Source organism: Camelus dromedarius, chromosome 26 (genome assembly GCF_036321535.1).
Source record: "Camelus dromedarius isolate mCamDro1 chromosome 26, mCamDro1.pat, whole genome shotgun sequence".
In the NCBI taxonomy this organism is placed as follows: domain Eukaryota; kingdom Metazoa; phylum Chordata; class Mammalia; order Artiodactyla; family Camelidae; genus Camelus; species Camelus dromedarius.
In genome coordinates this window covers 19,881,458-19,902,849 of record NC_087461.1, presented here as the reverse complement: position 1 = coordinate 19,902,849, position 21,392 = coordinate 19,881,458, and the positions used below count along the sequence as shown (strand labels likewise).

The 21,392-nt window shown below is 43.5% G+C and overlaps 1 protein-coding gene across 1 annotated transcript in view; it reads right to left on the bottom strand.

The window, feature by feature from the left end:
* Nucleotides 1–4,793: 4,793 nt before the first annotated feature.
* LOC105091681 (T-cell activation inhibitor, mitochondrial-like) overlaps nucleotides 4,794–21,392 on the bottom strand; it is a 33,866-nt gene continuing 17,267 nt past the window's right edge. The window contains 7 exon segments of the mRNA XM_064479343.1: nucleotides 4,794–4,978; nucleotides 8,856–8,893; nucleotides 9,768–9,909; nucleotides 10,421–10,576; nucleotides 18,344–18,374; nucleotides 18,807–18,898; nucleotides 19,804–19,901. Coding sequence (XP_064335413.1) covers nucleotides 4,794–4,978; nucleotides 8,856–8,893; nucleotides 9,768–9,909; nucleotides 10,421–10,576; nucleotides 18,344–18,374; nucleotides 18,807–18,898; nucleotides 19,804–19,901 — 742 coding nt within the window.

Here is a 21,392-nt window from a genome sequence, read left to right as displayed (position 1 = left end):
ATCCTCATAAAAATTCCAACAAGCATTTTTTATGGAGTTAGCCAATCTGATCCTAAAGTTCAAACTAGAAAAAAACAAACATGCACGAACACCAGGACATTAAACATAACTACAGAGCCTGTATAAATAGTGTAGTATGGATATATGAATAAATAATTATATCAGCATAACAAAATAGCTCAGAAATACACCTATGTACGTATGAAAATTTGGTATATAATAAAGATATCTCAAAACACTGGGACCAAAATAGACATAATAAACGGTGCCAGACAGTTCATTTGCCATTTGGAAAAAAAGATAAAATTCGCTCTATACCTTATATTCAAGGATATGGATTCAATATCGATTCTTCAAATGGATTAAATATCCAAAAGTACAAAATGAAACCCTGAATACTAATAGAAAACATGGGTGGGTTCTTCCTTAACTTCAGTGTGGAGAAAGGCTTTCCAACTATTACTGAAAATCCAAAGACAATAAAGGAAAAGATTGGTAAATTTGACTACATTATTTTAAAAAAGTCATGACAAAAAAAAATCCCAAAACTAAAATCAAAAGAAAACTGACAAACTGGGAGAAAACTTGTAGCACAACAGTTTTATGTCCCTTAATAATTGATAAGTACAGCTGCTTTTTTTTTTCTATTTGTTGTGTTCAATAATATATTTGGATGTATTTTTACAATCTATTTTGTGTTAATATTTCCCCCCTTTTTCAATCTTCTATTTGAGACATTGAGTTTCTCCCTTCCTTCCTTCCTTCCTTCCTCCCTCCCTTTCTTTCTTTTTCTTTCTTCCTTTCTTTCTTTCTTTCTTTCTTTCTTTCTTTCTTTCTTTCTTTCTTTCTTTCTTTCTTTCTTTCTTTTCTTTTCTTTTCTTTTCTTTCTTTCTTTCTTTCTTTCTTTCTTTCTTTCTTTCTTTCTTTCTTTCTTTCTTTCTTTCTTTCTTTCTCTTCCTTCCTTCCTATTACACTTTATTCATTTAATAGATATACATTATGTTATTTTAATGGACAGCAATGGATTTTTAATATACATGTTCAATGTATTTTAACATTCTAAACATTACTCAGTATTTCTCTCCTCCCCACAAATAAAACAAAAGACTTAGTTTCAATACAATACCTCCTTCTCTCATATTATTATTTTCCAGCTAAAAGAAAAAACAACAGTAAGTTATTGTTCCTTTTTGAATATTTTATAGTCATTATTTATGGAAGTTTATTCTCATGTCACACTGATTTTTGTCTACTGTTGCTTTTCATCTCACACTTTTTCTTTTTCATTCCTCTCTCTCTCTCTCTTTTTCTGTAGTTCTTTCAGCAAGGATCTGTGGGAGTATATTGTACAAATCCTTGTATTTCTTAAAAAAAAAAAAGTCAGGCTGGCTGCAAAATGTTAGTTCACAGTCTTTTGTACTGAGCACTTTGAAGACATTTATGTTACCATTCTCCGGCATCTATTGGTGCTGATGCAAACTCTGTCAGTGTGGCTGCTCTATTGTGAGCAGTCTCTGTTGGAGCCTTTAGGATGATCCTCCATTTTTCCATACAAAGGGCATCCTGTGGCTTTCTTTTTAATTTTGCTTGGGAGCAAGGACTTTTCAAAATGAGATTCCATGTCTTTCTTCAATGTTAGAGATTCTCAGCCATTCTAATTTGCACATTGCCTCTTTTCTCAATTGTCTCTACTCTTTCTTGGAGCTCCCAGTAGACAATGTTGAGCGTCACATTCTGGCTTCCGTTTCTTAACTTCCTTTTTATATTTCTCATCTCTTTCAATTTCTGAGTAGCATTCTGGAGGATTTTCTCAATGTTACCATGCAGTTGACTAATTCTGTATTCAGCTGTGACAATTGCACTATTTGCTCTTAAAATGATGTGTTTTCTTCCTTAAAGCTATAATGGCTATAAATTTAATTTCTAAGATTTCTACTTGATCCATTTGAATGACTATTTTTGTTCCAGTTTTATGGCTATAACATTCCACTTTATTGCCTTGCAATTAAAAAGAAAAAAGAACCACTTATTTTAAAGTATCTCAGTGGCCTTCCGGGGGGGCTGTATCACATAATGGTTAAGAGCACAGACTGGAGAGAAAGAGCCCCAGTTCAAACTATAGCTCTACGCCTACTCCTTACTGACTGTGACACTGGACTAATTAAAACTGGGGCAGCTCGATGTTTTCTATAAAGTAAAACGTAATGAAAACATTCAGAGGGGCTGGGGTTCTCAGAATGTCCCCTCTCTGTGTCACAAACAGGCCAGCGCTCTAAGGTCAGTGACTAAACACAGGCCTGGTCTTGTTTCTAGAAAGAAAAGGGCGGGCATAAATAACCATGTTAAATGCCAGCTCGGACTGGGCACATGCAGGCCGTTGGCTTTAAACATTTTATGCAATGACCCACATTTCACCACAGCCCAGCGCACACCCATGCACACACACACACATACTTACACAAATATTTCGTAAAAACAGTCTTGCTCTTATGACTGGGACATTGAGTTGTACACAGAAATTGACAAATTGTAACTGACTATATTTCAATTTAAAATATCTATATGAAATACATTAAAAAAACATTGCTTGCTCATACTACAGGTGGGGTGCTTGGTTGTTTTTGTTTGTTTGTTTGTTTGTTTTTAGGGGGGGTAATTAGGTTTAGTTATTTATTTTTAGAGGAGGTACTGGGGATTGAATCCAGGACCTTGTATATGCTAAGCAAGTGCTCTACATTTGCGCTATACCCCTCCCCCACTTGGTTGTTTTCTAGTCTGTTTTTTAAAATAATTTTCATGTGTATTTTTTCCTTTTTTTAAAATTTTTAAATTTTTTTTGGTTTTAATGGAGGGACTGGGAATTGAACCCAGGACCTTGGGCTTGCTAAGGACACACTCTACCACTGAGCTATATCCCCACCCACCTATTTTTTTTATTTTTATTTTTAATTGAGACCTAACACCACATAATAAAGTGCATAAGTCTCAGACACACAGCTTGATGGTTTTTGTGGGGCTCGCTAATCTTTTTTGTTTATAGTTCTACTGAGATATGATTTATGTAGCACACAATTCACCCACTTAAAGTGTACAACTCAGTGGTTTTTAGTATAGTCCCAGGGTTGCGTAGCCGTCACCATGACCTAATTTTGGAATTTTTAGAATTTTAGAATTTTCATCAGCAAAGAGAAACCTCATACTTAATATCTATTCTACTTATTTTCTTAATGCTGGTCACAACCCACTAGATTTATTTCATCACTGCGTCACAACCACAGGTGATAAAACCAGTGTCAGATGTTTTACTAAAATATTTCATTTGCTCTTCACAAGAGCCCTCAAAGACAGGTACTCCTGTCCTCAAGTCGCAAGAGAACCAAAGGGCAGAGCATCACGGTAATTTCAAGCTTCCAGCACTCATTAGGGACAGAGCTAGGAGTCAAAGCCAGTCTGCAGGCTTGCAAGAGCCACTGTCTGTCTCTGAAGGATGGAGGCTGGTCCAGAGGATCAGCCAGCCTCCCCAGCTCCCCATCACAGGGAGTCAGAAGGATGACTCACTGCCCCAAGTGGATCACAATCAGAAAGGGTACCAGCCAACCTGAATTCAAACCTCACTGATGGAGAACTCAGCAATGATACTCATAACCCAGGTGGGGCTGGGCAATGGCTACTGTAAGGGGACTTGGGAGCCAAGTTTGAGAAGCAATTAAGAACATAAAAAAGACTTCAAGAATGCTCTCTGCCTCAAACTCTTTAAAGAGGCAGTAAATGACCATGTTTCAGAGGTTACTTTCCTAGCATTAAACTGTTACCGGTAAAATTTAGAGCAACTTCCATCAGACATATGTTGAAAAATCCTACAGAATGATTGTTATGAAAAAGTACAGATGAAAAGTTCATGTCTTCTCTTATAAGCCCAACCCTCCAACCAGTGGGAGGATGTGGGGTCATCAGGGTGGGGAGGGGAAGTATGTATATGTGTATGTGAATGTTTGTGTGTGTGTGTGTGTGTGTGTGTGTGTGTGTGTGTGTGTGAGAGTCTGTGTGTGTGAGTGTGTGCTTGGGATAAGGAAGCATTCAATCCTCACCTCCATTCTGAATGGTCCAGATGTTGGAGATGTGAAGCAACAGGCAGACCTTCCAGCCCAAGAATGATGCCATGAATGATGTGGACACGATGCTACATACTTGCCCATTGGCTGCAGGGTCACTCGGTCAAACACCAGACAAAAGGAGAACTCTGAGGGTCTGGTCCTGGATCTGTGACAAACTGAGCCATCATGGAACACCTTGACCCCTGAAGGATCAAGACAGAGGGCTGAGGGGCAGAAGACAGGCTTCCAGAAGAGGAGGAGGTGCCGCCCGCCTTCCACTGTGCATGTCAGGCATCATGAGGGTACCTTATTCACTACCATTGGTCTGACAGGCAGGAGAGGAGAGCAGAGGTCACTAAGGGAAGGAAAAGGTGTTACAAGCAAGTTTTCCCCTCCCACTCTTGCCCTGCCCTGTTTCTAGGTACCCATAAGTAACCAAACCAGGTTCCCTTTGTTCTTTAAGTGAAGTTTATTCATCTGTTCAACAAGCATTTCTTGAGCACTACGTAAGTGCCACCAACTGGAACAGAGGGCACAGAGCACTTTTATTGTCCCCTAGAAAGTCTCCACTGGCCTGAAGCCTCGGGTGGAGTGGAAGATGTCTGTAAGCAAAACATTCCAAGAGCCTGTGAGTCCTGCTCCCAACCTGAACACACCTGTGCCTGCCGTGAGGAGGCTCGCCTGTGCTCCGCCTCCCCATCAGATGTGGGGTCCAGGGGCCCCAGCAAGAGCAGAAGTGAGCTGGGCTCCGAGCCGGCGAGGCAGCATCTGCCCGAGCAGGGCCAGCCGACTCACCATGGTGGATTTGCTGGGTCTTATCACACGTGTGCTCTGGGGTGGTCTTGACATCTGCCTCGTGGCCTCCGTGGCCAGGAGGGCTTCTGCTGCGAGACACAGTGTGGGGTCAAAGGGCACAGCCTGATCTCATAAAACCAGACAGATCTGGGCTTGGTAGGGTGGGGCCTGCCCTCCCCTAGAGCAAGGGACACTGACACTGGCCATACAGGTCAGGGGCCCCTCAAGTCCTCAGGACCATCAGATCCACGTGCCTCGGCTGCCAGCTCTCCCAAGGATATGGGTTCCTTTGAACTTTTCAAAGGTATGGAAAAGAGCCTGGTTTTTCACAAGCTCGGCTGTAGGCAGAGGAGGTGACTATGTGTGGAGACGGTGGCCCATTAGAGGCAGAGGTCAGCAAGCTGCTGTCCTGTCCACCAGGGCAGGTCCAGGGCCTTGCTCCTGAGGGCCAGGCCCCCGAACAGAGGCGAGAGGCCGTTCCCAGGCATCGGCTTTTGGGAGGCGTCTGCCTTTGACACCCTCACTGCTGTACTCTGGAAGATGGTGCCCTGGCCCAGCTGTCCCTTCATTAGGTGTTGTGAGAAATGCATTTCCTACAGGCCTCCTTGGCTGAGATCTCTCCCAGCCACACAGTGACTCTGCGACAACCCCCAGGGTAGCCTCCCCGTGCTGAGGGAGGAGGGGCCACTGGCCCAAGGAAGTAGAGCTATGAAAGAAGTCTCACCACAGGGACAGTGCACAGCTTTCTGCTTCCTAAACGTCTGTGTGCACAAGTGCACGGTGGATCTCCATGCCAGGGGGTGCTCCGTCCTCCCCCGGAGGGATCTCAGGTGCCCTGGGACTCTGGCTGCTGGCACAGCCCTGGCTTGGAGCTGGGAAGTGGCCGCTTAGCTCCCCCTGCTGGCTCTTCCGAGAGCACGTTGACCGCGGGCAGGACATGTGGACACAGTGAGGATGCTCCACAAAGACGAGGCCGCTATACGGAGAATGGGCTGGGCTAGGAATGTTTCATCCTGCAGACACAAGAGGGGAGAGGCCCATAGCCGCACGAGACTTGTTCCTAAAGCGCAAATGACCTTCCAGATTGAAAAGCCTCAAAGACCGGTAGACTGTGTTCCCACCGTCCAGATTCCAAACACAAAGACCAGAGATGAGATTTGATCCTTGACTAAAAACAACTGTAAAAACCACACATGGATATGCAGGAGATGTTTACAAAGATGACTTGAACTGTTTCTGTGTACCGTTCTAGAGCTCTGCCTTTACTTCTCACTTAATCTTCACAGTGATGATGATGTGATGGTGTTATTAATTAATTTAGCAGATGTGGGAGGTGGGGCACAGAGGTATAAAGTGACTTGTGCAAGGTCTCACTGCCCAAGTGGCAGAGCAAGGAGAGCTACAGCCAGCAAGGGCCATGGAGGCAGAGTGTCTGCTTAGGGGACATCTGCCTCTGGGTGTGCGGTGATGGTGTTCCCACCCTGGGTGTGCGGTGACAGTCCCCCCAGAAACAGCAGGTGCTTGTCTGTCTGCTGCTCCTTTCTGTTGTTATTCCCCTAGTAACCAAAACCAATGTGCCAACAAAGCATTTGTCAGCCCCACAGTCAGGGTGGCACCTGTCTGGCCACAGCAGAGGATGCCCCCCACGGCCCTCCCAGAAGGGGACTTTCTGCCCATGCACCGGGAGGTGCTGCCTTCCCCCGCCCCCCACCGTCCTGTGGGCTGAGCGGAGGGCCCCAGGTGCAGGGGGCTATCCTACAGCAAATTCTCTGTTGGGTTTGTACACCAAGTGCAGAGACACCTGAATCTTAGTCCTCAGATCCCACAAGTCCCTGCAAGGTCTTATTTCCCACCTTGATTCCTGCTAAGCGATGAAGTTGTACCTACTTGCCTAACAGGAAAGGTAAATGAGTTCAGGGGACAAAGCTCACCACAGCTGACCTCGCTGTGACTCCTGCCTCTTTCATAAACTACAAACCTGCTGGAGCATGCAGCGGAAGGAAATAAAGAGGAGTCATCACCTGGCCCCTGGCCTCAGTGACAGGGTTCTTTTGCTTTTAGGGGGCCCCTGAAGGCAGCTTGAGCCCCAGATCTTGCCCCTGAGTGGCCAGAGAGTAGATGAACTGGGTGGAGGCTGGAAGCTGGGGCCAGAAATGAATTTAAACCCTAAAACTGAAAACATCCAGGGATCCCAGCCAGGTTTTAGCCCTCCTCTCGTCTGCCTTCGGGGGAGGGACCCCGGGCCAACCTTCAGACAGTGTCCCCAGGATTACACAAGGGCCGAGCAGAGCTTTGGCAGCAGGCTGGAGCACGGATGTGCCAGGGACATGCTGCGAACAAAGCACAGAGGAGAAGGAACAAACCAACCTGTCCCTGTTCAGAGGGTGCCATTGTGTTCCTCCAACGTGACAGAACTGTTTCATCAAACTGCCTCATTACCGCCCCATGAAAGGCACATCCTCCCAGACCAGAAGCTGAACTCCATGCTGGGGCAAAGACTCTAAGCCCCGCTGTCAGGAGGCGGGCCACCGCCGGTCTCTCTGGGAGCTGCAGGAGGGCAGGCGGCTGGGGCAGTGCTCGCCCCGCGTGAGGAATCACCTCCTTCCACTCGTGAGGGCAGAGTGGACAGGAGGGCCTCTGGAAACCGGCTGGGAGGGCGTTTGCAGGGGCTGCGCCGTCCCTGATTGATGGAGTCCTTTCAGGGTGAGAGTGACAACATCCACCCTCCACCTACCTCCTGCTAATTCGTCTTCTCAGGGCTTTAAATCATGGTGACAGCCCTGCTAGCACTCGCACCAGTCAGGGGCTTCCAGAGCCAGCCTGGCTGCTCCCAGCCCTCAAGGAGATGGCCAGGGCCGGGGGGACACTGCACTGCCCTCCACTCCCCCACCTGCTCCAAATCACACCCCAGCCCATGCCGCTTGGGCCTCAGCTCAGTCAGATAATCAGTAGAGCAAGGACATTCTTTCTGTTACCCCCCCCCCAAAAAAGGAAAAAGTCCTTGTCCTACCCAAAAGACAAGATTACAGATGGGAGACAGAGTGTGTTGTGCAGCAAAAGATTTGTAAGGATTTATTTAGGGAAAGAAAAGTACACCTCCAAGAGCGGGAGGGTGGCCGACCTGAGGGAGGGAGAGCGGCGGGTTTTGTCTCCACTTCCTCTTACACCCTTGCTTAGAGGCGGTCTTCTGATTGACTGAGAGCTCTTGTCCCTGGAATGCTTAGTCATGCTCCCTTCTGCACATGTCCTTACCCCTGGTGTATACAGAAAAACCCATGGCGGGCGGTGCCCTAAACCGTGATGTTAATTATAATACAATGAATCTTGGGTCATGTCCAGTTAAGTGATTTCTGCTACCGCGCAGTGGCTGTCAGGTTCTAATCAGTTTCTTGCTGGCATCATTTAGACGTAAAGCCCCTTTATGCTGGAGGCGGGCAGAACGCCATCTTCCGGACCATCCCCCTCTCTCCTCCATCTATCTGCCCGGTGCCCTCACTTATCTAACTACCAAACATTTTCACTGGCTTAGAAGTTCCCTCAACTGAAAAAATAAAATAAAATAAAATAAAATAAAATAAAATAAAATAAAATAAAATAATAAAATAAATAAAATAAAATAAAATAAAATAAATAAAAATAAAATAAAATAAAATAAAATAAAAAATAAAATAAATAAAATAAAATAAATAAAATAAATAAATAAAATAAAATAAAATAAATAAAATAAAATACAGAAGCTAGACAAAAATGATTGACATTACGACTCACACTTAACCATCGTATTACTTCTAAGCTTCAAAGCGAGCACCTGCTACTGTCAATACAGTGAATGCAAAAGCACCAGGAGAGCTAAGTTCTTTTTAGAAAAAACAAAAAACAAATTCTTCCATGTCACTTAAATCTTGCCAGGCTACGGGAATTTCCAACTGCCCAAGGCATCTGAGTGTCTGTTATCTCCACCCTCACCTTCAGTGCCAGACCACACCTTTGAGGTCTGCTGCCTCCTGCAAAAAAAAGAAATAAAAACCGCAGCACACTAGAAACCCTTCTTCATTTTTTAGGGCACCAAGGTAGCTCGCTCTCCATATGGTAGCTATAGTCACAAGCGCATAAATAAAGCAGTAGAGGCAGAAATCAGGTAGGAAATGGAAACCAGGCGAGCTCGAAATGGGAGGAAAGCTTCAGGCAGTGATGTGACAGGGCAATGGGGAGTGTGTGGGTGGCTTCTTCTCTGAGATCCGCCTTCCACAGCTAAAGTGAAGGCGAGCCATGCAATTATCAGGCAGCCAGGAAACATTTGTTATTCTCCCACTGGATGCTGGCCATTGTGTTCGGAATGAGAGGTTGTCTTTGAGATGATGTAGGCTCTTCTAGAAAAGGAAATCCAGCCTTAAAAATAGGAATCATCCAACGACGCCCAGGGAACCCTTCCCGTCCTGCTTCTTATGACAGAATAGACTGTTTCTGACATGAGGAGGGAGGCTGGAGACGCAATGTGACCCACTGATTTGACTCAGAAGAGACGCTTCTCCCTTTATGTTCGATGGGCTATCACCTCACTGTTCACCCCAAAATTCCAAACAGGAAGTGAGGGCTGTGATTTACTTCCAAGGGTCTTGCGTCTGTCAAATGCACTGCAGCGGGAAAGTTCTAAGTGCCGCAGCCCCTGATCGCACCCCTCCCACGTGGAGTTTGGTTTTTGAGTTTGATTCTAATATGATCAAAGCAATAACTAGACAGGGGAGACACTGCCAAATGGGGATCTGACTAGGACTGTCTGAATTTATATTCTAGCTGGCCAAAACCACATCTGAGCCACAAACAAACTCCAAAATTCCAATGACTCTACGAGCTATTGGAATTAGAGACACATCATACCAAGAATAGTGAAATGACCAGCGGCAGGCAGCGTGGGACTCAGAGCAGAGGTCAGAATGGGCAGGGATGGCCTTGGCCTTCTTGCTTAGGGGGCTGGGCTGATTTGGGAAAGAAAACAGCAAAGACATCACTGTCAGGGGCACTATGGGCAAAGACATGAGGTGAAAATGAAACCAGCGGGTTTCTGAGGACATGTGACCAACCCAGGAGGCGGGGAAAGTGCACTTGAAGGGGAGACAGGGATGAGGTCATCAGTCACACGGGGTCATCGCGGAATCTACGTGGGGGAAATCAAGATACTGAAGTAAATATTTTAAAAATAGTAATCTGGTGTCAAAGTATAGAAAAGATATATGAATGTATATGTGTAACTGAAACATTATGCTCTGCACCAGACATTGACACATTGTAACTGACTATACTTCAATAAATTAAAAAAAAATGAAAAGATAGGAGTAAAGATGGAAGAAAGGCCGAGAAAGTTTCTAGGAAGCCCCTAAAGTCATCCAGCTCCCTGAGCCCCAAGGAAGTGCAGACAGGGAGGCTCAGGTAAGGCAAGAGACCCCTGACATCAGAACAGGCAGGATGCGGTGTCTGGGTGACTCCAGAAGCCAGAGCAGGAGGGAAATGCATGGAGATGCTGAGCTCTGTACTTCCAACTAACTGGTAGGACTTTCCATGGAAGCTGCCCTCACTGCCACCATTGTCGCATCCAAATTCTGCCTTCAAATCGGAGGCTGATCCTGCAAGAAGACTAAGGGCTGAGGTCTCTCTGGTGGCTGTATTCCTCAGGAGAAATTTCAGATGTTCTAACAGAGACCCCAAAGAGTCAGGACTTAGGTAGATGTCAATTTCTCTCTCCTGTAATCGTCCACGTGTGACAGCCTGGGGCTGGTGCGGCAGCCTCTCAGGGCTAAGACCAGGTTCTCCCTTTCCAGTCGCTCTGCCACCTCTGTGGTGTTTCCTTGTGGTCATTCTCCAAACTGGCTTGTTCCACCCTGCCATGGTCTAGCAGCAGGATGGAGGCAGGGGTGGAAGGAGCACATACTCCTTCCTTTTCAGGAAATGACCTAGGAGTCACACCTAAGAATCTCCCTCGCAGCACTTTGACCAGAGATCAAAAGAGTGTGGCCACACCCAGGGACAAGGGATGCAGGAGGTCAAGTTTCGATCCTGGGCAGCCAGATGAAAATCCTATCATTGTGAGAAGACACAAGTGGATGTTGGGGGGTTGCCTGCAGTTTCTGCTACGAAAGCTCCTCACCTAAAGTAATCAATCAGACCGTGTTTGAGCAGTGTGGAAAGAATGGTCCAAGAAAATGATGGTACTGTTCACATAACCAGAGGAATGAGGAGGGGGCCAGCAAGTGAAGGGAGATGCTTAGCTCACATGGGGATGTTTCGATGAGTCTCACAAGGAGCAAGGCTCCTCCATTTAGCGACCTGGCCCTGTAGCTCAGGACAGGTTTGAACACCCAGGTGACGGTGGCAGAGACCAGGAGTGTCCTCTGCTGGGACCAAGAGGACGTGCCTTCCCTGAGACTGTCCAGACAGCATTGTGGGTACATTGCTCAACTGTCTCTCAAAGGCAGTGCAAATCCAACTTCCCAATAGTGTTGCTTGTTCCCAACGGCACTGGAGCTTAACCTTGAGGGAAAAAGGGTTCCTTCTCCTACTGAGTCTGCCTTTGAACCCTTGATAGATAATGATTTCTCTTTACTAAGCAAGCTGGCACCTTCCCGATGCCAGTGCCTTCTAGTGGGTGTGTATGTTGGTGGGGAGGGGACGGCGAAGACTAGAACAGAAGCACTGAGAATTTCCAAGCCATCTACTGCAGTGCTCGCTGCCTTTTCTTTGGCAGTCGCTAACATTTTTTAAAAATTTATTGAAGTATAGTCAGTTGCAGTGTGTCAATTTCTGGTGTACAGCATAATGCTTCAGTCATACATACACATACATATATTTGTTTCCATATTCGCTAGCATTTTTAAGCATCCTGAATTTTTCACTCCCTGATTCTTCAGTCTATTTTTAAAGTGTTTGGGTCAATAAGTAGGATCGAGGCCAAGTGGACGGGCCAGCCCCTCACCTGGTGGCCGAGATGGAGGTCTGGCTGGTGGGAATGAAGTTGGCTCCAGAATATAAAGTCATCTCCCATTCCAGGCTGCTTGGCAAAGTCCTAGCTAAACTGGGGAGCCAGCAACCCAGCCCTGTAGAAGATAGATGTATATGTCAATGCTGAAGGAATGTGCATGACAAATGTGGTGCCAAAAAAGGGCCATGTTCCAACCCACCACTCTGTGGAAGGCTCTCAAAATCACAACTGCAAAGAGCACTCTTCTGCCTGGTGACATTCCGAGCATCAAAAGATAAGAATGTATACTGAATTCTTTCTGTCCTGGGACAAGATCCGAAAGTCACACAGGATGTTTCGATCTACCTGGAGTGCAGGGTGAACCAACAGTAAAATGAAGTCCAGGTGATGCTTAATAATTTGGGTTTCTGGCTAACAGCAAGGTACAGTTAGCAGAGAAGTAAGGTAATGCCCATTTTTAAGAGCTCTGTGAACTAATGAGGCAAATGTAATAAAGATGCACCTGATGACTTTGCTTCCAGTACAGGAGGAAACTAGTATTTACTGACTACATTGCACATGTTAGACACCAGAGATGCCACTTCATTGATCATCCCAACAATCCTAAGTGATGGATCTTGTTATCCCTGTCCTACAGATGGGAAGCCCGAAGTTCTGAGAGGTGAAGTAACTCACCCAAGGTCACACAGCTAGTAAGGCGTGTGGCCAGGTTATGAACCCAAGTCAATCTTTCTGTGGTAACTTACTTGTAAGGAAAGGAGGTTTATGAGTAATCCATGCTGGAATATTTCAGCTTAATATTTATGCCATGTCCTTTCAATAGAGCAGGATAAGACAAAACTTCAGAGTGAGGTATTGGATACCATCTCACAGGATGAATGAACAGTGGTAAAAACACACTGTCAAAAAGAAATGTGCAGTGTAGACACAGAGAATTCTTTACAGTAGTATATAAAAAGGTGAAAATTATCATAAAATACCCAGAATTTTTATTAGAAAATATTGCATAAAATCTTGAATGTACAATGTTTCTATAAAAATAGCTATAGATTAGAAAAATTAAAATATCTATTTTAATACCAAACTGGGAGGGAGGGTATAGCTCAGTGGTAGTATATGCTTAGCATGCACAAGGTCCTGGGTTCAATCCTCAGTATCTCCATTAAAAATAAATAATTAAGGAAACCTAATTACTTCCCCTCCCCACTGAAAAAAAGGAAAAAACAAAAAATTAGAAAAAAAATAAACCAAATAAGAATGGACAAAGTAAAAATATTTTATGTGGCATCAAATTAGGTTATTTAAAGAAATATGAAATCTAACAGAATGATGATTAGAACTAGAGGACTAAAAATACCAAAAGTCAGTGAAGATCCGCAGCAGCTAAGTTCTCACACCACTTGGTTGGAGGCTAAACTGTTTGTTTGGTTTTTTTTTTAGCTGTTTAACATTATTTGCTGAAACTAAGCATACACCTACACTCTGGCCCAATAATTCCACCCCCAGGTGAATATTCAACACAAAGCAAGTGATGTTTCTACCAAAGACCCAGGCACTCCTGGCAAGTCTGTTTACGATGACCAAAAACTGGAGAGAACCCAAATGTCTCTTTCCAGTAGATGGATGTTTCCCATTTCTTGGCTTTAAGGCCATCCAGGATTTCATACTGTTTTCCTGATCCAAACTTATTCTCCTTAAAAGCTTGCATTCCCAAACAAGCAAAGTGTTGCAATACCAGTCCCCACCGGGCGCAGTAAGGAAACAACATGGATACCCCGGAACTTGTGGCGGCAGGGCAGCCAAGGTAAAAGGATGAAGGACTGAGAAACCAGCCTTGGGAGTCAGAGGCAGAGAATGAATTACCCTGGGAAGGTTTGCCTGTGCTTACATTTCAAAGGGTAATAAAACCTGGACCCATCCGCTTCCATTCCCAAGAGCTGTAACAATCCATGGACAGTGTTTTTATTTAAAGAAGGAAGCAATTCACAAAAGGGCTAATAAACATAAAACTGTCCAAACGCACTGATACTCAAAAAAAAAAAAAAAAAAGCAACAAAAGTCAGTACTAGTTTTTGCTTATCAGTTTAGCAAAGCTTTCTTAAATGTTTTGATATCTAGTGTTGGAAAGGTGAGAGTAAGCCTTCTCACACACCAGGGGCCAAGAGTCCCTCAGTAACAAGTCATTCAATGCCTGAACGCAGATCCATGCAAAGGTTGCAACTCCAACGGCCTCATCACAGGGGTATTTGTGATAGAAAAACCTAATAATCCGACACCTTGTAATAGCCTATAATGAAAAAGAATATGAAAAGGAATATATATATATATATATATATATATATATATATATATATATATATATATATATATATATATATATTTCATATATATATAACTGAATCACTATGCTATACACCAGAAATTAACACAACATTGTAAGCTGACTTTACTTCAATAAAAAAAAAAGAACCTAATAATCCAGCCATAGGTGGTTGGTTAGATAAATTACGGCATACCATGTGTAACTGAATCACTTTGCTATAGAACTGAAACTAACATTGTAAATCAACTATGTACATTTCAATAAATTTTTTTAAATTATGGTATACTGATCCATTTTGAAATGCTGTAGGAAAATATGTAATGACACGAAAAATATTAACAATATATCATTCAATGCAAATCAAGTTATGAACATTACACAAAGTATATAAACATAGATATAAATGTATGCCTAGAGACACACAAAGAAACACACTGGGAGCCTGAATACCAAGTTGGTGAGAATACAGGATATTTAAATTTCCTTCCTTCTGTGTATCTGTATTTCATAAGTTTTCTAAAATGAGTTCTCATTACTACTGGATTAAGGAAAACAATAAACACTATTTAATAATATAAAGGAGTCAGCGGAGAACTGGATGCTGCCTGGTGGTTCCTGGGCAGGGCTCTGTCCCACACCAGCTCCTCTACCCACTTCCCTGGGGCGCAGAGCTGGTCCTTCCTCTTCCTGACCCTGGGCTCCTCCTGCCTTGGAAGCCACAGCTAGTCTCTGGGGGGCAGTGGGGTGAGAAGGGAGGGAGCTTCTCGTGCTTCTGGGGGTTGGGTAGGGATGTGATGCCTCTGATGTCTTCTGGCCCCCAACACTCCCAGCACAGGCTGCTCAGGTTCTGAGTGCACAAGCAAGCAGCCACCTTACCACCAGCCATCCATCCATTGTTTCTATGAGATACATTTCAGGCTCCAAACAACTGACGTGCTAGCAACTTCCAGCACCTAGCACACGTGTCAGTTGGGAACTGCCCATTTACCACTTTGGGCAACTTGGAGTTGCTTGGTCCACTACTGCCCTCACACCGGCCCTGTGGTCATGAAGACCCGCAGCCACGTTGCAGGGGAGTCAACGGGCCTCAATGACCTCACCTCTGAGACAGCAGGCGTGGGAGCTGTTAACCTCGCCCTAATCGCCACCTCCTAGGAGACAACGCAACTAGGACTTGCAAGACCTCACCAGCTGCTGTCTCAGGAGGCCCTGTGCCCTGGCCGAGAATGGCTTATAGAGAGGAGAGCCCAGGTCAGGGCCCAAGAACAGTCCTCCAGACCAGGGAGCCAGCAAAGTATGGTCCAATGGCCTTCTTGTAAATAAAGTTTATTGACACCCAGACTCCCTCATTTAATGCTAACTATTATCTGTGGCTGCTTCTGAGCTACAGTTACGTAGTTGTGAGAGAGGCCTTGCAGGTGCAAAGTCTCAAATATTTACTCTCTGGCCATTTACAGAAGGGTGCCAACCCCTGCTCTAGACATTGGGAAGCTGCTGGAGTCCATCCTTTTCTCTGGGCACAGTCCCCACGAGATGCCCCAGCACCGCATCTCAGAAGCCATCCACTGCTTTTTTTTCCCCTTAATTTTTTTTGTTGGGGGGGGATTGGTTTTTGTTTCTTTTTACTTACTTATTTTTAGAGGAAGTACTGGGGTTTGAACCCAAGACCTCATGCATGCTAAGCATGCACTCTACCACTTGAGCTATACCCTGCTCCGCTCCTCCACCCACTGCTTTTCAAGGAGAGATGCAGAGGGGTTGGGGGTGCAGAGTTTGGGGGAGAAACCAGTGAGAGAGAGCTAAAGATGATTTAAAATCTTCAGTAAAAGAGAAGGCATCTCAAAAAATTACATAAATTCATAAGTGTATGTAATTAGATGTAGAAAATTATGGTCCTAATGTAAAGTTTTCACTAGTGCCTAAGTCAAGCACATCTGTTACAGGTCAGCAGGTGTAATAAGAATGATAAGAATAACAACAAGTCACCTGAGTGTCTAGAGTGATTCTTTGTAGCTGGTCCAGAACACTTTGCCCTATTCCTTCATCCACTGTCAACACCCGAACAGGAGCTGCTAGGCCCATCGACAGATGAGAAAATAGATTAAGCTATAACAGAACTGGATTTGAGGTTTCTCAACCTCAGGTGACCATACAATTGTTCATCTAATAAGCCTTTTGTGAATGAATGGGGGTACAGTGAATGCACTCAGACAACAGGTAACCAGAACTGTCCCAGGCACACATGAATCCTCACTTTAAAAACTGGAGTCCAGAGAGAAACTGGAAGAGAAAATTCACTTTGTGTAATTTTCAGCAAGTCAAATACTGCCTAACTTATTTCTTGGGACTTTGAAATGCAGAATAGAGAAAAACAGTGGTTGTTGTTCAGAAACCTCACATGTCTCGAATCCTAGGAAGTGTCTGAGCTGCCCAGTTCCAGGCCTGGAGCCACAAAGCAATTAGCCCATCAAGCTATCACTGGAACTTCTGAAGCAGGAAGAGTTCTGAGGAGGGAAAGGCTTGGAGGCAGGGAAGCAAGACCTGTAGCCAGAGGCACTCTGAAATCAGGAGGGAAGGGGGGCAGGTCGAGAGCTGAAAGTTTATATTCTTGGTTATTCATGTGTAAATGGTAACTACATTGTAAAAACTTTTTGAGAGAAGTGTACAGCCATAGAGCTTTCATCCAGTTTCCCCATTGGTGACATCCTGCAAAACTATATACTGTCACAGTCAGGAAATGGATGTGGCTACAATCTACTAACCTCATTCAGATTTCATCATCTTACTTGCACTTGTGTATTTAAGTGTATGCAGTTTTATCACGTGTGCAGTCACATGACAGACCGCAGGCAAGAAGCAGAACGGTTCCATCACAAGGACCCCTCCTGCTACACTTCCACAGCCACGGACACCTCTGCTCCCCCTCTCCCCGACCCCTGGCAACCACTCCCCCCTCCCCCAATTATATTACTTGAAGAGTGTTACATAAATGGACTCGTACAGCATGCAGTCTTGGGAGACTGGCTTCTTTCACTCAGCACATCCACCCGGGCTGCTGCTGTACTGGCAGTTCATTCCTCCTCATCGCTGAGTGGTGGGCTGCTGCAGGAGGTGCCAGTTTGTACCACCTTCAAACACTGAAGGATATTAGGGTTTTCCCCCCTAGTTTTTGGCCACCATGAACATTAGTGTACAGTTTCTATGTGAACATAATTTTTCACTTCTCTAGTGGAAACGCCCAAGAGGGTAGCTGCGGAACCACGTGGTAAGCCAGTGGTTATAAGAAACTGCCAGACTCTTCCAGAGAGCTTGTGACATTTTACATTCTCAACAGCAATGGATGAGTGAGATCCAGTTTTCTGCATCCTGGCCTGCATTTGGGGATGTCATTATTTTTCATTTCAGACCTCCTGACAGATGTACAATGATATCTCACTGCAGTTTCAATTTGCATTTCTCTACAGCTTTTCATGTGCCTCTGTCATCTGTATGTGCTCTTCTGTGACATGTCTGTTCATGTCTTTTGTCCATTTTCTAACTGCATTTTTTTTAATTGTTGAGTTTGGAGAGTTCTTTATTTTGATATATAATTCTTTATATACTTAGATAAGACTGTCAGGTATGTGGTTTGCAAGTATTTTTTTAAACAAATATTTTATTTGAATGACATTTAATCAAAGATACATGAATGGCAAATAAGCACATGAAAATATGCCCACCATCATTCACCATTAGAGAAATGCAAATTGAACTCACAATGAGGTAATATCACACATCTATTAGAGTAGCTAAAGTGAAAAAGATAACCATAGCGAGTGTTGGCAGTTCTTAAAACGTATCTGGCTATTCCACTTTTAGGTATTTACCCAAGAGAAAAGGAAATACATGTCCACATAAACATTTGCAGATAAGTGTTCACAGCAGCTTTATTTCTAGGGGCCAAAAATGGACATAACCCCACATGCATCAATAAGTGAATGGACAGACTGTGGTACATCCATGATAGTATACTACATGGAAACAACAAGGAATAAATTCTTCATACGTGGAATAGCATCGGTGAATCTCCAAATAATTAAGCTGAGTGAAACAAATCAGATCGTCCCCCAACCTGCGCTTTGATTCTACTTACATCAAACTCTAGAGATGTAAACTCACCTACAGGGACACAGAGGGGACCGGTGGCTGCCTGGGGAGGGGATGCGGGACAGAGGAGAAGGTTCACAAAGGGTGACAGGTGTGCTTACGATCTTGATAAGGGTAATTGTTTCACAGATATTTACATACGTCACATCTCATCAAATTATACATATTAAATCTGCGCAGCTTACTGTCAATTATACCACAGTAAATCTGTTCAGAACAAAACAACAGAATGCAGGCCTTAAAAAGTTGCCCTTCAGAAAAGACTATTAAATTTCCAAATAAAAATGGACTTAAAAAAATTAGTCCTCTAAGAATTCTAACTATGTAAAATTAAACATCTGATCTGCAAACAGTTGAAACTATGATTACAAATTTTTTTCAGCTCACTGACATATTAGCACATATTAGTTTGAAACACAAGTCTGTTGATGACAAATCAGAGATTTTTTTTTTTGCTTTCAGAGCTTTTTCTTACCTTTGCCCAGTGATGATGGACATCCACGGTTCCTAGCATCACATGGCCCACTGCACTCACCCCGGACCAGTCTGTGAATATTACTGTACATCCTGATAATAAAGCACAAACCCTCTGGTCACTGTCCAGACAGGCTTCATTCTTTTAGCACTGTGCAAATACTGAAATTTAGTATACAAATTCAGGATTAAATTTGGTATAAGCTTAAAGGCAGAGTAACAGATTTAAAAATTCAGCTGTGATAAAGTCACATCTATACAGACTTCTAACACTTAGTCTTCCTTTAAAATTGACAGATGTGTATAGCAGTTAAGGGAGATGTATTTTAAAAGCAAATGGAGGGGAGAGTAGAGCTCACTGGTAGAGCACATGCTTAGCATGCATGAGGTCCTGGGTTCAATCCCCAGTCCCTCCATTAAAAAAAAAGTGAAGACATAGAAACAACCTAAATGTCCATCAACAGATGACTGGATAAAGAAGATGTGGTATATTATACAATGGAAGACTACTCAGCCATAAAAAATAATAAAATGCCATTTGCAGCAACATGTATGTCCCTCGAAAATGTCATTCTCAGTGAATTAAGCCAGAAAGAGAAAGAAAAATACCATACAGTATCACTTACATGTGGAATCTAAAAAAAAAGAGAGAGAAAGAGACAAATGAACTTATCTACAAAACAGAAACAGACTCACAGACACAGAAAACAAACTTATGGTTACCAGGGGAGGAAGGGAGTGGGAAGGGATAAATTGGGAGTTCAAGATTTGCAGATACTAATAAATGTAAAATAGATAAACAGGTTCATGCTGTGTAGCACAAGGAACTATATTCAGTATCATGTAGTAACTTATGGTGAAAAAGAATATGGAAATAAATATCTGTATGTTCCTATGTGACTGAAGTATTGTGCACCAGAAATTGACACGAGATTGTAAACTGACTATACTTCATAAAAATTGAAGGGGAAAAAAAAGAGAAAATGGAAATCATTTACCTTTTGCATTTTTCAGTGTTTCCAAGTTCTGCTGGGCTAGGCGGCCTAGACTGTGCAGCTGGCTACAGTGATGTGTGATGCCCCAGCTCCTCTGCCACCTGGTCCAACAGAGCACACAGCACATGAGACCGTGTCCCTGCAGGGGGAGGCTTGTGTTCAGCCCCAGCTGCCCGATCCCCATGAAAGCTGAAGAGGTTCTTTCTCAAGTTGGCATACTCACTCACTCAGTGAGCCGTTTCCAAATGAACTCACTTCTCAAGAAACAACCAAATGGAAAATGACTTGTTTACTAGAGGGTAAAAATATTACTACTGTATTCAGCTATCCAAAAATTTAGTAGAACTAGCAAACACACGATGTTTCTCTTTTAAAATAAGAGGCTGAAATGGGAAAAACTTGGAAAACAATCTTTTTCTTCTCCACATTGTTTGATGATGATGATTCTGTCTTAGATTTAAGTTCCAATTAGGAATTTCAGATAGTTTACCAGAGCCCTTTTATCATATTCGAGGGAAAGTGATTTTTATGACATCATGTATCACTTCTCAGCCTTTTGGCTAAGATCAAGTGTATGACATCATGTAATCTCTTTACTTCACAGATGAACAATAAATCTCAGTGACCAGATGGAATTTGGTGCTCAAATGACGTCACAGAGGTCCTGCTGTGTACATGTAAAGGGCATTCAGTGGTATCAGAAAACCCCACGTTTGAATTGTAATCCTGTGATTTACTAGTTCTGTGGCCTTGAACAAACTGCTTCTAGTCTTCCTACGGTTTCTCTGTCATATGTGCAAAGTGGGGACATTACCTACAGCACAGACAGTGCAAATCCAAGGGTGAAACAAATGTAAGGAGTAAGGCACTCAAACAAACTCTCAAAAAAACTTAGGTTCCTTCTTCGTCCTAACAGCAATTCTGAAGAATGTCATTTCTAATAAAGTGAAAACGGCTTTTAATATTTTCCCTTTAACCCCCAATGTCATCAGTCACAATGCTTCCTTTTGCTGGAGACTTGGTTAATTTCCCAGTAAGTGGAGAACTCTCATGTCCTCAGTCCTCAAACGTTTTGGTCTCAGAATCCCTCTGCACTCTTAAAAACTGAGAGCCCCGAAGAGCTTTTGTTTATGTGGATTATAGCTACTGATATTTACCAGGGTAAGAATTTAAGCTGTGGAATTTCTCCATTGTATTGTAAAACAATGTTTATTTCTGTTTATGTTTAAGAAACCCTTTCATTTTCCTAACCCCAGTCTGCTTTGACAGATCTTTTAAAATTTATTTATAAAAAGTTATTTTCATGCATATTAATTTGTTTACTTTATAAATCCTTAAAAAGGATCTTATTTGGTTTTCAGTTAGAAAATGCTATGTTAGTAGATCGTGGAAGAGCCCCTGTAACCAAAGCTTGGCCTAAAACTAGTGATGCGATGGTAAGAAAGCGGCTACAAACACTCTACACGTCCCCAGTGTAAATGCTTTCCTGTGAAGTCTGAATTAGCTTAGACAACTATGATTTGCATATACAAGAACAGAACATATGAGTACTATCCGTATTTTGCAAGCACAGGAGAAAGGTGCAGTCATGG